The sequence below is a fragment of the Melozone crissalis genome, unplaced genomic scaffold (genome assembly GCF_028551555.1).
Source record: "Melozone crissalis strain CALT ecotype California unplaced genomic scaffold, PUWL_Pcris_2 ptg000027l_1, whole genome shotgun sequence".
NCBI classification, from domain to species: Eukaryota; Metazoa; Chordata; class Aves; order Passeriformes; family Passerellidae; genus Melozone; species Melozone crissalis.
The window spans coordinates 26,894,226-26,908,325 of NW_026535805.1; the positions used below are offsets into that span (position 1 = coordinate 26,894,226).

General features: G+C 39.5%; 1 protein-coding gene across 1 annotated transcript in view; it reads right to left on the reverse strand.

Annotated features, from left to right (window-relative positions):
- The window catches only part of B3GALNT2 (beta-1,3-N-acetylgalactosaminyltransferase 2), a 28,318-nt gene that overhangs the window by 1,165 nt on the left and 13,053 nt on the right, over positions 1-14,100 (reverse strand). The window contains exons 3-11 of the mRNA XM_054280399.1: positions 13,593-13,693; positions 12,318-12,511; positions 11,245-11,340; positions 6,652-6,762; positions 5,798-5,876; positions 4,446-4,629; positions 2,776-2,901; positions 581-740; positions 114-170 (exon numbers count right to left, since the gene is read on the reverse strand). Of these exons, the coding sequence (XP_054136374.1) occupies positions 114-170; positions 581-740; positions 2,776-2,901; positions 4,446-4,629; positions 5,798-5,876; positions 6,652-6,762; positions 11,245-11,340; positions 12,318-12,511; positions 13,593-13,693 (1,108 nt within the window). The remainder of the gene's footprint in view (positions 1-113; positions 171-580; positions 741-2,775; positions 2,902-4,445; positions 4,630-5,797; positions 5,877-6,651; positions 6,763-11,244; positions 11,341-12,317; positions 12,512-13,592; positions 13,694-14,100) is intronic.

Genomic DNA, 14,100 nt, shown 5'->3' on the forward strand with positions numbered 1-14,100 from the left:
AATTCAATGGTTATTCTAATTCCAAAAAAAACCACCATTTCTCCTGTTTTATGCTACTTGGAACAGCAGCCATCTCCTCTTTCTGTAAGGTCAGATGATTCCTTCAGACTTACTTGATACCGCTTGGGTCCTACAGCTGCCATCCAGATGCCCATGCTCACATCTTCACCCTGAGATGAAAATAAAAAATACAGATATGAGCACCAAGAAAGCATAAAGCACGACTGTGACCTGGAATGAGTTGCATCACCTACCAGCAGTAAAGAATGGTAACTACAAAAACCTACGCCAGACTACTGCAGGGGTGTTAAAATAATCCTTCCACCTTTCCCATAACAATACACTGTTCTTACAGAAACAGTACAAAAAACAAGATAACACCTCCAGAGGTTTTCAGTCCCAAACATCTGTGCTTTGAATTAGAACAGGCACTAAACCTAGCAACCAAAAACATGGCAAAAGCCCACATGAGCCAGGAGAACCCAACACTAACACTTGAGCAATGTTCTTTCTGACTCATCCAGTACATGCTGTTCCCCAGGCCACTTCAACACAGAAAAATTGAACTAATCTTTATTACCTGGTACGTTTTTAATCTTTCAGAGTTGCTTGCCAGCCACTGCACAATGTCTTTGGAGATGACATAGCCAGACCCACAAGCAAAGGCTGGATATGCAGGACTTGGATACTCCAGTTCTTGCCACTTCCCAGTTCTATCAACTGCCCAATTTAGTCTGAAACTGAAGACATGTTAGACATGAGATGTTTATAGAGAGGCCTCTGTAGAACCTATGAGCACTGATAACTGAAGTAATACTGATAAACAACTGAGAGAAAGAAGTAGGTGATCCTAATTATAGCTCCTAGTCTTATTTCTCTAGGGCACAAAGCTGAAATTTTAACTGTTGTTTGGTCTCAATCTTGGATAACAAGAGAAAGTTTTCTAAACAGAAACCAAAGCAACATTGACAGTCAGGTCCTCAGCATCTATGCCTTGCTGTTGGGTTTTGAACTAGGTAAGCACACACATCCTTACCTATTTTGTAATGGGCACATCTGTCTCCTGCTAATTAACCCCTTTGGTTAATCAACATGCCACAAAGGCAATGCCTCCAGCAGGCATGCAGACAGTGATGTTATGCAACCCATTTTCCTGTTAAAGCTAGTGGCTGCTTATAAATCAGGAAGCAGTACTACCTTCTCGAAGCTGTTTTCCAAACGAAGCTCAACAAAGGAGATGTTCAAAGGCTGCCATCACTGAATTACAAAGGAACTCTTCCTGGCAGTGGGGTTCTCTAAGGAAGGCTTTATTCCCTCCAGAGGCCTGCAGGAAGCAGTCTCTGGCTGCAGAGTCTCCCCAGACGCTCCCAGCGTGGCAGAGCTCGCTGCGGCGCTGTGCAGCGCTAGGGACCCTGCCAACTGCCACGTGAAAAGCACCCTGCTCCCCTGCTGGGGAACAGGCTGCTATTGCACTCCTCTGCCTCACAAACACTTCATGCAGCCACAGCCAAGAGACACAACTGTGTCAATGCAGCAGGGTCTGCCCCTGTTTCACAAAAGTTCAGCACTGCTGATTTCCAGTCATGAGCACAAGCAGCTGAAAGCTTCAGTGAGCTACTAAGAACTGTCATCTCAGACAACAGCCCCGAAAGGGAGGAATTACAGCTGAGTGGCAGGTATGTTACCAGATTCTGCTCATTCTCAACTGAAGCTGACATATTAAAGCACAAAGTAAATGAAAGTCTCATCTGACACCTGAATTCACTTGAGCACAGCACCTTCCACTCCATTGAATCACAGCACGAAGGGTTCAAGCCCCTCCAGACTGAGAAGCATCTGCTTTGATAATCCTTTTATACTTCCATAGTTATTTCAGTGTTGCTCCCTACATATCACACTTGCCTGACCTGAAGACTGTGACTATTAAAGAATTTACACTCAAAGATGTCACTCCTACAGATCTTTGAGATAATCACAAGATAACCAACTATTTCACACACTTGACCACACACCTTATTAAATTGCTTTATAAGCAACAGGCAGGATCAGATTTGTGGAGCAAAGCAGCAAAGGCCTGTTTTTCTTCAATGAGCAGAGGGCAACAGGAAGGCACATTGTACCATTATGCTGCATATTGAATTGCATATACCACACTGAATGCTGCAGTAGCATAGAGTTCCTGCTGTATTGGATTTCATACCAGAGCTGCCATGCATTCCATGGATGGAAGGGAAGATATGGGCTATTTTGATCCTCCTGGTTATTCACGACTTCAGTCAAAAATTTATTAATCAGATCTGCTATTTCATACAGCAGAAGTGGGTAGCAGTGCCTGAATTTCGCAGCTGTTACAATAAAGTACAGACCATAAGAGAAATTTTGTTTCTCTAATTTACCCCACTTCCTCAAGCCCACGAGAAAAATCATAGTGACATTACAAAAAGTAGCATTTATAGTTCTGTACTATGTACTTTTAACTTTGCTATGTTGCTGGGAAATTCTTATTTACTTAAGTACCATGACAAAGATGTCTACACACATTTTAAAACCAGGCAAGATATTCAGCAAGTTTAAATCACTGTAAAGGCATACTCTGGAAAGTTATTGTAAAGGACTGATTTCTGATTCTGAGATTCAAAGTTTAACACATACAGAAGTCCTGCTATTTACAGGTTGGGTTCCTTAGGCATAGGAGGGAAACCCACATGAAAACAGACTTAAATCACTAAAGAAATGGTAACTATCTCTTAAAGGTAATTTTAAAAAACAACTTACTTTCCCCACCAAATGTTTGGCCTGTCCAATTTTTTCTGCATTATCCTGTTAAAAACACCTTCTAAATCAATGTAACAGTCATCATCAGTCTTCAGCAACAAGTCAAAACTCGTTGATTCCACTGTCCTGTAGCCAAAAAGGAAAGTGATGAGATGCTGAGCTGCATACCACAAACTACAGACAGCATGCTCTGCAAGGGGTTTTTGGGATGTGGGAGGGGAGCAAGAGGGAAGGAACATCTTTGCTACCCTTGACTTTTAAAAGTTTTCTCTATCGACCAAGGCTGACTGCTTGCGCTTCAAAGGAGATGGAGCTGTGTCCTATGATGATCTTACAACATGGACTTGTGTATGAGCAGAAGAAAACAAATTTGAAGTTTTGTTCTCCAGGACAGATGGTGGATTTACTAATGAAAGCATCTTAAGCAGTATTGACCTCAGAAGAATATGAATCCCTGATGCTGATGGCAGCACAGCTGTTAAAAGCCACTGGCTACACGTCAGTAGCCTCCTTTCAGGATGACACAGTCAGTTCAAGGGCAATGAGAAGGTTGTAGGTGGTAAAAAACATCTGTGGAAACAACTCTGTCCGTACTCTTTCTCTGTAAATGCACCCTTCAAACATGAAAAATGTTATCTTTACCTGTCTGAAATGGTTGAACATGAGACACATAAAATAACCGAAACAGCTTAAGATTCTAGGGATCATGGCTGGGTTGGTTACAAACATTTGTAAGGGTAACTTCTTACAAAAAGAAGGGTATTTTTAAAAGCCTTTTTGTTACTAAATCTTGAAAAATTGCTAATCTGTAAGAAATTATCACAAAGATCTAAGTGTTGACATGCAAACCGCCTTTTAGAACTGAAAGCGTGTTCAGTTTTTCAGTTACATTCATAGCCATGGAATTTGTGACATAAGTGCATAATCTTGCAAGCAACTAAACTGAATTTTGGATAAAGTACAACTGTCAACTGTATTTTTTACTCCACAGCAGCATCAATTAACTGAAACAGTTATCTCAGAGTAATGAAATCACTGCAAATTTATAGGTAGAAACTTACTGAATTAGCACAGACAATGCATTTCACTATGAAAACTCTTCCTATCAGCCTTCTGTCCCTGCTGTACACATGCTCCCAATCCTTCCCCTCCACTCAGCACTGGTGTGGCCACATCTGGACAACATGTGCAGTCTCAGACTCCTCAGTACAAGAGGAACATGGCCATACTGGGCAGAGTCCAGCAAAGGCCCATCAAGATGATTATGGGACTGGAGCAACAGCCACAAACTGAAACACTGAGCAAGTACACAAACTGGCCAAAACTCATGCTTTAAAATACTACAACTGCTAGTTTTCAGTTAGATACAAATGAAAAGAAATTAGAAGGAGAAATGAAAATTTTTATACCTGGACTCTTAGAGCAGAAGCCTGTCTTGCCAGCTTGTGCAGATTTGAGGCACCAAGGGTCAGCATTCAAAAAACTATAGGCACTGCCATTTTACTCACTACATGCATGCAAAGTGCTGAGATAGAAATACAACTTAATGAAGTAAATCACATAAGGCATGTATTTCATGGAACCTATCAAGTAACATGATCTGCTAGATCATCTTGCACTACAAACAAATTCCTAAGAGAAAATAAGAAAATACTTCCTTTTCTACTTACCATCGGTAGAAGTTCAGCAGTTTGGAGGGAACGTTTCTGTAAGTGTCAATCACATCTACAAAAACAATGTCATCATACATGCTGCTTTCTTCCTGCAATAAAGCATCCTCCTTCTCAAGGTTTTTTATGTGACTTGCAAACCTTTCTGGGCGAGTATGGAGGCTTTTTAAAAGAGCATCACCTTCTGAAAGAAAGAGAAGGAATCATTATTAAACAAAGATGCATATTATTTCACATTTCTCTTGGATCATACAGGGCACACATTGACAAAATGAATCTGAAGAAGCATTCAAATTAATGGGGTTGTGAAAATCCTGCAATTAATTTTAAATTTTCTACAGAATTGTTTAAGTTGCAGGACAACAAATATTTTTTTTATATAAGGCCTGACACTAAAAGTTTAAAGTAAAAAAGTATTCTCTTCCTCTTCAGTAATAAAAGAATTCAACTTTCTAAGGTTCCTTAATATAAAGAACAGTCTGGGACCTCACTGTTTCTCTTACTGCAGAGTAAAAGGCCACTATCAGTTCCTCCTAAGTATATGTATTTAGCATAAAAAATAAACACAAACAATGCTATGCTAAATATAATCAAATGGTCATTGCTTTGATGTAGCACAGATGATCCCTGCTGAACCACATCACATAACTGCAGATAAAAGCTAAAAATATATTGCAGATAAGGAGGTAGTTTGTGGTACTGAAGAAAAGTTTGTCAAACAAAATGGAAGGCCTTTAGCACACACCTCAATTCAGGCTCCTACACAGCAGACAAGACAACAAGACTGCCCAATTGTATCTGCCAGGCCTAGCTACAAAAACACAGCAATAACACTCTCAATGCTTATGCTGGACCAATAAGAAGACATTGGTTCCAGTACTATGTGGTCAAAATCTTAGAAATTGGAAAGGCTTCCTCTAAAATCTAAACATTCTGCTCAAATAGGTGTAAAAGGGCAACAACAGGGATGGAAACTGTTTGTCCATACTGTTAAACATTGTGATACAGTACCTCTAACTGCAACAGAACTGGAAAAACATGTGAAAAATATCAGGGAAAGATTTCAGTGCATGACATTTTTTAACTCGATTTTGGGTAACAAAAAACAAGAGAGTCTAGATAAAAAGACAAAGGAATGCAAGTCAACTGGAATGGCTGACAAAAGGCAAGCAAAGGAACCACATCAGAATATTGACTTGAAGCATAAAAGAGCCAGGAAGAAAATGTTTCTGCTAAAAGAAAACCTAGAATGACTAAGTTCATGGAGACAGCAGAAATTATACTCAGCAGTGTAATTTAAATTACCTGTTTTACCATCACATCAAACGTCATGCTACATTTTGTGGCCTTACCTTGAATAGTGTAGATAAAACCACCTGCTATTCCCTCCACACCTTCTGTGAGTTCATGTGGCAGTGACCCTTCCCCTGCCTGTTAGGAACAGATTAATTGAAATTAATAGATTAATTCATCTCTCATTGTTGATGTGTTTTCCCCTCTGATTTCAAGGTGTGAAGTTTTCTGGCAACTAAGAATGAAATTAATTTAAAGCTCTGCTGGTTCAGGTACTGGCATAATCACAGAACCACAGAACATCCTGAGCTGGAAGGGACCCACAACAATCATTGATGTCCAACTCCTGGTCCTGCACAGGACCATCCCAAGAATCACACCACGTGCCATGAAAGACTAAGACTAAGATTTTAAACTAAAGTTTTGTGGCGTTTTTTTAAGTTTCACCCAGAACTAGCAGTATCACTGAAACTTCCAGGAAACTAGTTTCAAAGTTGACAGCAAAATGCAAAATTATTCTGGCTAAATTACAATGACACAGGATGTTTAGGCAAGCAACAATCGGACATGAAAAGAGACACTGCCAAAAAGCAAATACCCAGACTTTATCCCATCAGTTGGGATTTTAGCACAGGATTTTTGACCCACATTTTGCCATCTCTGATATACTGATACTGATACTGCTTCACATTCTCACAAAAACAATGACAGCTTTACTTCTCTCAAAATAAAATGCCACTTACAAGTGTAATTTTTTGCAAGAAGGCAAAGCAAAACTTCTCTTCTGAGACAAAAGGAGAAGCCCAACTAAATTAATGATTTACACAGAGAAACACAGGAAAATAAAATGCTAAACTCTCAACAGTTATAGGAAAAATAGAAACATGGTGGAAAGGAAGGTGAGGGGACTCACTGTAATGACTCTGAAAACACCTCCTCCATCATTCACCATCACTTTGTGAAGGTTTCTTGAAACCAAGCCCTGAAGATCCTGGCTCTCCCACACAATGGTACCTTCAAAACTCTGGTAAGAGAGCAAAATACAGTTATGCAGGTATACAAAGACTTAAAAAAAATGGAAGTCAAACAGCTTGGGCTCATTAAAATTATTTTAAATAGTCAACTTCACACAAGATTTAGCTTGAGTGCATAACATAAACGTTTTACTTACACTTCAATAAAAATAAATTACACATAAATGAAACAGATCTGTGAAACTCAGTAACATGTAATCATTCTTTTAAGACTAATCATTAAGACTATATTAAACTTTTAACAGAAGTATAGCATAAAAGACTTTGGCTTTCTAAAATCATCAAAACAGCATTTAAAGGTGACCCGAAGTGAGTTTTTAAAAATCAAATATAAAATCTACATTACAAAGGGAATATATTAAAACAGATTTGGAAACAAGCTCAGCTTCTATTGTTATCTGCCAAACAGAGATCAGAGACTGGATCCTGACGCCAGCAAAACTCAAAGAAAAATACAGCCACCTTTATGGCAGCAAAGGCAATCACAAGCTACTGTAGGACTCAGAGAAGTCTTACCTCACATCTTGGCTAGTAAGGAAGGAAAAGACAAGTGAATAACTTCAAAATTTTCTGGTTTTAACAGTCAAATTAGGCTATGCCACTCCATGTTTTACATATGTATATAAATATAAAATACAAATGTGTATGTGTAAATTCTTGCATTTGAAAGGACTTAATCTCAACTTTAAAATGATGACCCTTGAGAACATGCAAAGGAACAGGAGGTAAGTGGTACAAGTAAGAGTATTGGTAGAATTTTATTTTTAAAAAATTTTAAAGCAATTTCTCCCTTATGAAAAGGTAGGGTTGTTACACTCTTGACTCCTAGATGAACACATTCCATTTTGTCTCTCCCACTTTCATAGGAAACACACTGGTTGTTAGTGTGGGTGTTGGAACAGAAAAACAACTTGTTTGTACATGCATCTCTGTTGCTGTAGGAAGTCTGTTTACTTATACCAACCTCTAATCTCTTTCCCATTTTATCTTCCCTGTACACTAGAAACCTTCTCTAAAAATCCTCCAGCTACTGAAACACCTTTAAGTCTAGATTATAGTTCAGCTTACTTTATTGCTTTCCTCAAGAAGTAGGTCTTAGGATCTGCAGCAGCTTCAGTGTTTAATGACAGCTATGTGTGTACTTCAGAAGTCTCTCATCTATTATTTAAAATGCCAGGTTTATAAGCTAATAATGGAGCTAGCCAGTGTTTATTCAAGCCTGACTCCCATGCTCAATACGTTCCCCTTGTTTCACAGAATCACAGAATAAGCTGAATTGGAAGGGACCCATAAGGATCATCCCATCCAACTCCTGACCCTGCAGGGCCATTCCCACTTCACACCCTCTGCCTGCAAGCATTGACAAAGCTCTTCTTGAACTCTTGGCTTGATGCTGTGACCACTTCCCTGGGGAGCCTATTCCAGTGCCCAACTACCCAACTACCCTCTGGTAGAATCCTTTTCTAATATCCAGCCTAAAACTTCCCTAACGCAGCTTCAGGCCATTTCCTGTCCCTGTTCACCACAGAGAAGAGATCGATACCTGCCCCTCCTCTTCCTCTCATGAGAAAGCTGTAACTGCAGTGAGGTCTCCCTTCAGTCTTCTCCAGGCTGAACAGGCCAAGTGACCTCAGCTGCTCCTCAAATGCCTTCCCCTCAAGGCCCTTCACCATCTTCATTGCCCTCCTTTGGGCACTCCCTAACAGTTCAATTTCTTTCTTACATTGAAGCTGCCCCCAGCACTCGAGGTGAGGCTGCCTCAGAGCAGGACAATCCCCTCCCCTGCCCGGCTGAGGATGCTGTGCCTGAATGCAGCATCAGGACACGGCTGGGCCTCACGGCTGCCAGGGCACTGCTGACTCATACCCAGCTTTCTGCTGTTTGCTTAATTATTTCTCACTTATCAAAATAAATGAACCAATATTAAGACTTTTTCCAGTGGCTCAATTTCTCTTTTTGCAGTGACTGTCATCTCCCATTCCAATGTTTTTTGCTGTGGGGATTGGGCTCTAATCACACTTCAGTGTCCTCTTTATAGACACAACCTCTGGAAAGTTGTTCAGTGAACAGGAGAGTGCTTTAGGAGCAAGAGTCCTTTCATGCCTCAGCAAGCAGAAACATTACAGTTCTCACCACTGACTATTAGTGATACTGACTTCAAATGTACCAGGAGTCTTAATCAGTTACTACCAGTGAACCTCAGTGTGAGGTGTCCTAAGGCTGCAAGCTATCATTATTTTCTAGGTTGAGAGACTCGTAAGCAAATTTTCTAATGACTTTAGCCCTCAGCTATCCTTACTCTAAGCCAGTTAATGAAAGCTGAGGCCTGAAAACGCTTCAAGCAAAAACATTAGTGGCACACCTGAGACTACATCATCTGTTTTTCCCCATTTAAATTCCAGCCTTGTTGCTGCCAGAGCGCAGTGGCATTTACAGTGAATACCGAACAAGTGAACTGACATAATGCAGCCCTGCCAAACTCCTTTCCTAATGTTAAAACACTGCTGTGCCTTTTGTTCCTCCAACTACTCCCCATTAGTAATACAGAATATGTGCAGTAGTGTCCCATCTTCATGCAAATGGCCCAAGGCTTTTTGACAAAATAAGTGCACTGCTAAGACCTGTCTGTAAGAGCCCTGTTTGTTTTAGTTATCTGCTGGTGCTTCTGCTGTTCTGTGCTTTCAGTGGTTCCAAAGCTGAATGATCGATTCTGTCTCTCACAATCTGGCCTGCCAGATGCTTATTCTAATGCTGCATTTCCTTTCCCCAAGACAAGCAGAAAGAGCAGCACTTCAGCTGCAAGATGAATGAAGCTCTTCAGCAGTCTGTACAATCCATTGCTTCTTCAAGGTGGAAAGACAGAGAATAGACACTGTCTCAGACAGCATCCTGTGACAATTAAACAGTTCACTAAATTTAGTGCTCTCAAACAAGCAGACAGGAACACGTGGGCATTGCCACCTCTTCTGAATCACTGTGTGTGCTTCAGCATCCTGAGCATCACAGGGGACTGACTGCATGCTGTGCCTAAGCCCTGTTAATCTACGTTAGAAACATCGTGTTACCCTGTAAGCATTCAGTGCATGACACACATCAGATTAAGGAAGCCCACACAAAGAAATATATGAATACTAATATTCTTTCTCTCAAGGAAGCATTTCCCATCTGCCTCTCAGAAAAACTGCAACCATTTATAGCAAAATTACAACTGCCTGGAATTTTAGCATCTCAAAACAAAGTCTTACAGGGGAAAGGCTCACCTGATAGACTGCCAAATTACTAGGTAATCAATATTCCTTTTAAAAACGTAAAATAAACCCTTAATCATTTTAGTATGAAATTAGATTGCCAAAGCATATGCACAAAATACTGCAAGTGGTCTGCTCACCTGAAAGGTCTCCTGCCAGCATAACAACCTGCACAGTATTCAGTAAACACTGTCTAAGATGATAAATCAATCAGTCAGCTGCAGGTTCCCCTTAAAATTAATAGATTTCCAAATGCACTCATTAGTATAGAGCCAGGGGAATAAATCAGGGAATAAACTGGCCCAAATTGTCCTCTCTTCCCTCTTCAGTCTTTTCTTGCTTCATTCTTTCATAACACAATTTCTTTAGTAATAAAACAACCTAGACTTGAAGACAACTTACAGAAACAGCAGCAAGAGTCCAGGAAAATATTTAAATTAAGGGAATCTGTCTAAAATGGTAGCTGAGATATCTAGTGAGAGATCACTGGTCCACTGAGACCAATTCCTTGTACCTGACAGGGTCTGCTAACCAGAATTCTCCTTAGCCAACCTTTATTCATTAAACCTTCACTGTGAAATCATCAGGGTATTTTCCTATGGTATTCTGTTCCTTTTTGTAAAATCATCACGGTATTTTCCTATGATATTCTTCTTTTGTGTTAAATCCCCTTCCTTCCTATGCAGCCACAAGTATGTTCCATATCCCTATACCAAAAACAAACAACCCTGTCATTGCAAACATAACACACAGTATCTTGATGTTATGTCCAAGACATCAGGTGCAGAAACCTCTTTTCCAGCTGTTCCCTAGAAACCTGTGCCATCCTCCCCTCCCTATCTTGTGTGCTAATGTCTGATAAAGCAGAAGGGAAAAAGAAGCACCACATGCTCTGGTAAACTCTCCCACAGAATCAAAGCAGGTCCAGTTTTCAATCAGAAATAGTTAAGTTTTCTGAAGCTGCTACTATTTGACAAAGTAATTTTTTATCAATTTATATTTTCCAGACTTATGCTTTATAACTAGCTGTGATAATAAGATGTTGTAAAACAAATACTGGATTTCAGCATATCCCTGCAACTACTTACCCATTCTGGGATTCTGTGAACTAACATTCTAGAGGTTTTCTCTCGCCCTTTTCTGCCCCAAGCCAAGGCCAGTTTTATCAGTCAGTCTGCCCAGATGACTTAAAAGAACTGCTGGCAGTTCTGGTACTGCACATACCTCTGGCAAAATGAACTGCTCTACTGGCTTGTACCACAATCTGTTCACCTGCACTCCAGAGCTCGGCGGACTAAAGCGAGCACTGAAGATGGCTTCCTGTGAACAAAGGGAAAAAAACAAGATTAAAAAAACCACAACACACATTGAAAGTGCTACTGCATTATACAGGCCATAATATGGCTCTTCCATAATAACAAATTACAAAAAGATTCTGCATTGCCAAATTCCAATCTTCAGAAAACAGTTTACAAGCTCTCTTATGACACCAACTTTTCTCCCTCACTGGAAGTAAAAATCTAATGCAAATAAAATTATCAGACTGAATATTTAGGAACTCTACAATTTAGGAAACATGAACTTGATTACAGTATAACTCTATTTTTATTACGGCTATTATAAACCAAACTCCTTGGAAGTTCATCATGGAAGTCATAGTTTACTGTAGCACAGGCAGAAGTTTTGAAATTGGCCTATCAAATTGAGATAAATGTAATCTACCAAATACAACAATATTGCTCAAAATTTTTTTCCCTCCAAATCACAAAGCTATTCTATCAAGCCCATAACAGCTTGGGACTGGGGGAAATTATCAATGAAGTCTCATTATTACCAGTAAATTGTAATAGTTTCTAGAAATCTTTAAATGTCTTGCCAGAAGACAGAAGAAAAAACTACAGCTGTCCTGCATCTCTGCTTGAAGACACCAAATATATGTTTCTGCAAGCATTTTAAATATATTAGATAGCTTAATTTTTATTCCTTAATAACTATCAATATTTAGAACACCAAATACAAACAAAAAATTGTGCATTGGAATTAAATGTAAGTGCTCTTTCATAACAACATCTAGATTAACACATAGCACTTGGGGAATTTCATCTGTTCTTCATCCAGGATGTGCCTCTGTATATGTATATGAGAATTTAAAATGCAACAGAAGAAAAATATAATTCATAAACTTGTCAGTTAAGTATTTCTCTTCTAACTCACCAACACAGCATGTCACTTTCTTTAAGAACTTAATGCACAAAAAAGAGATATCATGCTTTCAAAAAATAACTACAGCACTCTACCTCATGTTCTGCCTGGTAGAGCTTTACAGTGATGTTCCTCTGGAATCCCACCCCATCAGCCTCATAAAATACCCCAAGGCTGGTGATGACAATGGGGTAAAGCACACGGAAGTTCACACTGACAATTCTGTCTTCAGACAGCACAGAAGGGACATCCTCAGGGAGACTGAAAGCTTCAATTTCCTGATTCAAAACTGAATGAAAAGGAAAGGCCAGAGGTAAGGGGAGAAAAGTACATAGATCCTGGACACACACAAAGCACACTGCCTGCATGCAAAGCATTCTGGTTAATTAGCATGGCTAACAAGTGCACAAGGATAATCAAACACTATAGTGAAAGAAAATACAATGGGCTGCAGATTGCAGCAAGAAAAATTTCAGTGATACAGCAATCTGCAGGCTAATAGCAATTGCAACTCAATGCCTACATATCCACAGGGCAAAGATTAGAAACACAATAAATCCACAGCAGGAAGATAAAAATGCTATTTGACTGCATGAATACATGTATATTAGCATAATAAAATAATTATTCATGTATCAAAATGGCACACACCTCCACTTAATTTAGCTGTCTGCTTTTCGGCATTATCGCCTACCTAAGCCCTGAGGTACCATTTATACTCAGAAACAGAGGATGTTGTCATTCAAAGAGAAAGTAACAGAAATTACATTTTGTGTTCAATCATGGCTCAGGTATCTAGCAGTCCTTAGTTAACTTGTATTAAAGAGCAAGAATGAAATAAAATCCAAAAGGAGACAGGAAAAATATACAATTTTAGTTAGGAATTTTTGTATGGTATTAAAATTTTTCCTCCGTTTTACATTTCTTAATTGTTTTCTCTCTAAAGCAGAATCAAAAACCAATCAGCCAAACTTGCTTAGATAATTCACTTTGTCACCAGAGAAGTCCATCTGACACTCAAGACTGTCACCTTGCTACTTTCTTCACATTTGACACTATGCCAGGTCATTTTGTCTCTCCAACTTCATCTAACACATACATCAAGTAAAAATGTATTGTATATGGGAGAGACTGTCCGGTGACACAAGAAAAATGCAAATCCATTAGAAGTCAATGGACTGCCCTTCACATGCCCACAAATCTCTCCCTTTCTGGCCTGCACATAGTACTTACAGGAAGGTCATGCAACAAGTTCTAGGAGGTATTTGTTTTCAAGACTAGCTGTCTCAATGAAACTCCCCAAACCACTCTCAGGAAAGATGACTAGCTCTAGTTCAGACCACAGAATTTTCAAAAGTCAATTTCTATACCTGGGTTGCTGATGTTCAGAAGTTTGCAAGAGTAGGGGTCTTCTCTGTCCTTCACTGGCACAGCACAACCATGCGCACCTATTATAAACTTCACAAGGACACTAAAATAATTTGCTTTTATTAACACCAGTTCTCTTCCCTCCTCCCTCCATCTTCAATAAACTTAATTTTATCACCGTGACCTGCCTTTCACAGGGTTAAGATTTTGAACCTCTTAAAAATCAGCAATGACAGTTGGTATGCAGAGCAACCACATGAATCCCCTCATAGGAGCTCAATTCCAAATCCACATTAACATTTTACATTATGAGGTCACAAGAAGATTGGCAGCTAGAAATGAGATACAAGACAGCCAGCACACTCAACAGTAAAAAGACCTAAGGCAACACTGAAGGATCCCAGAGATCTGCCCCTGCTAGCTCAGGTTTGTTAGTTAATTCAAGATTGTTTAAATGCTATGCATTCAAACGTCAGTGAAAAAAATAGTAAGAAAAAAGACACATAAGCA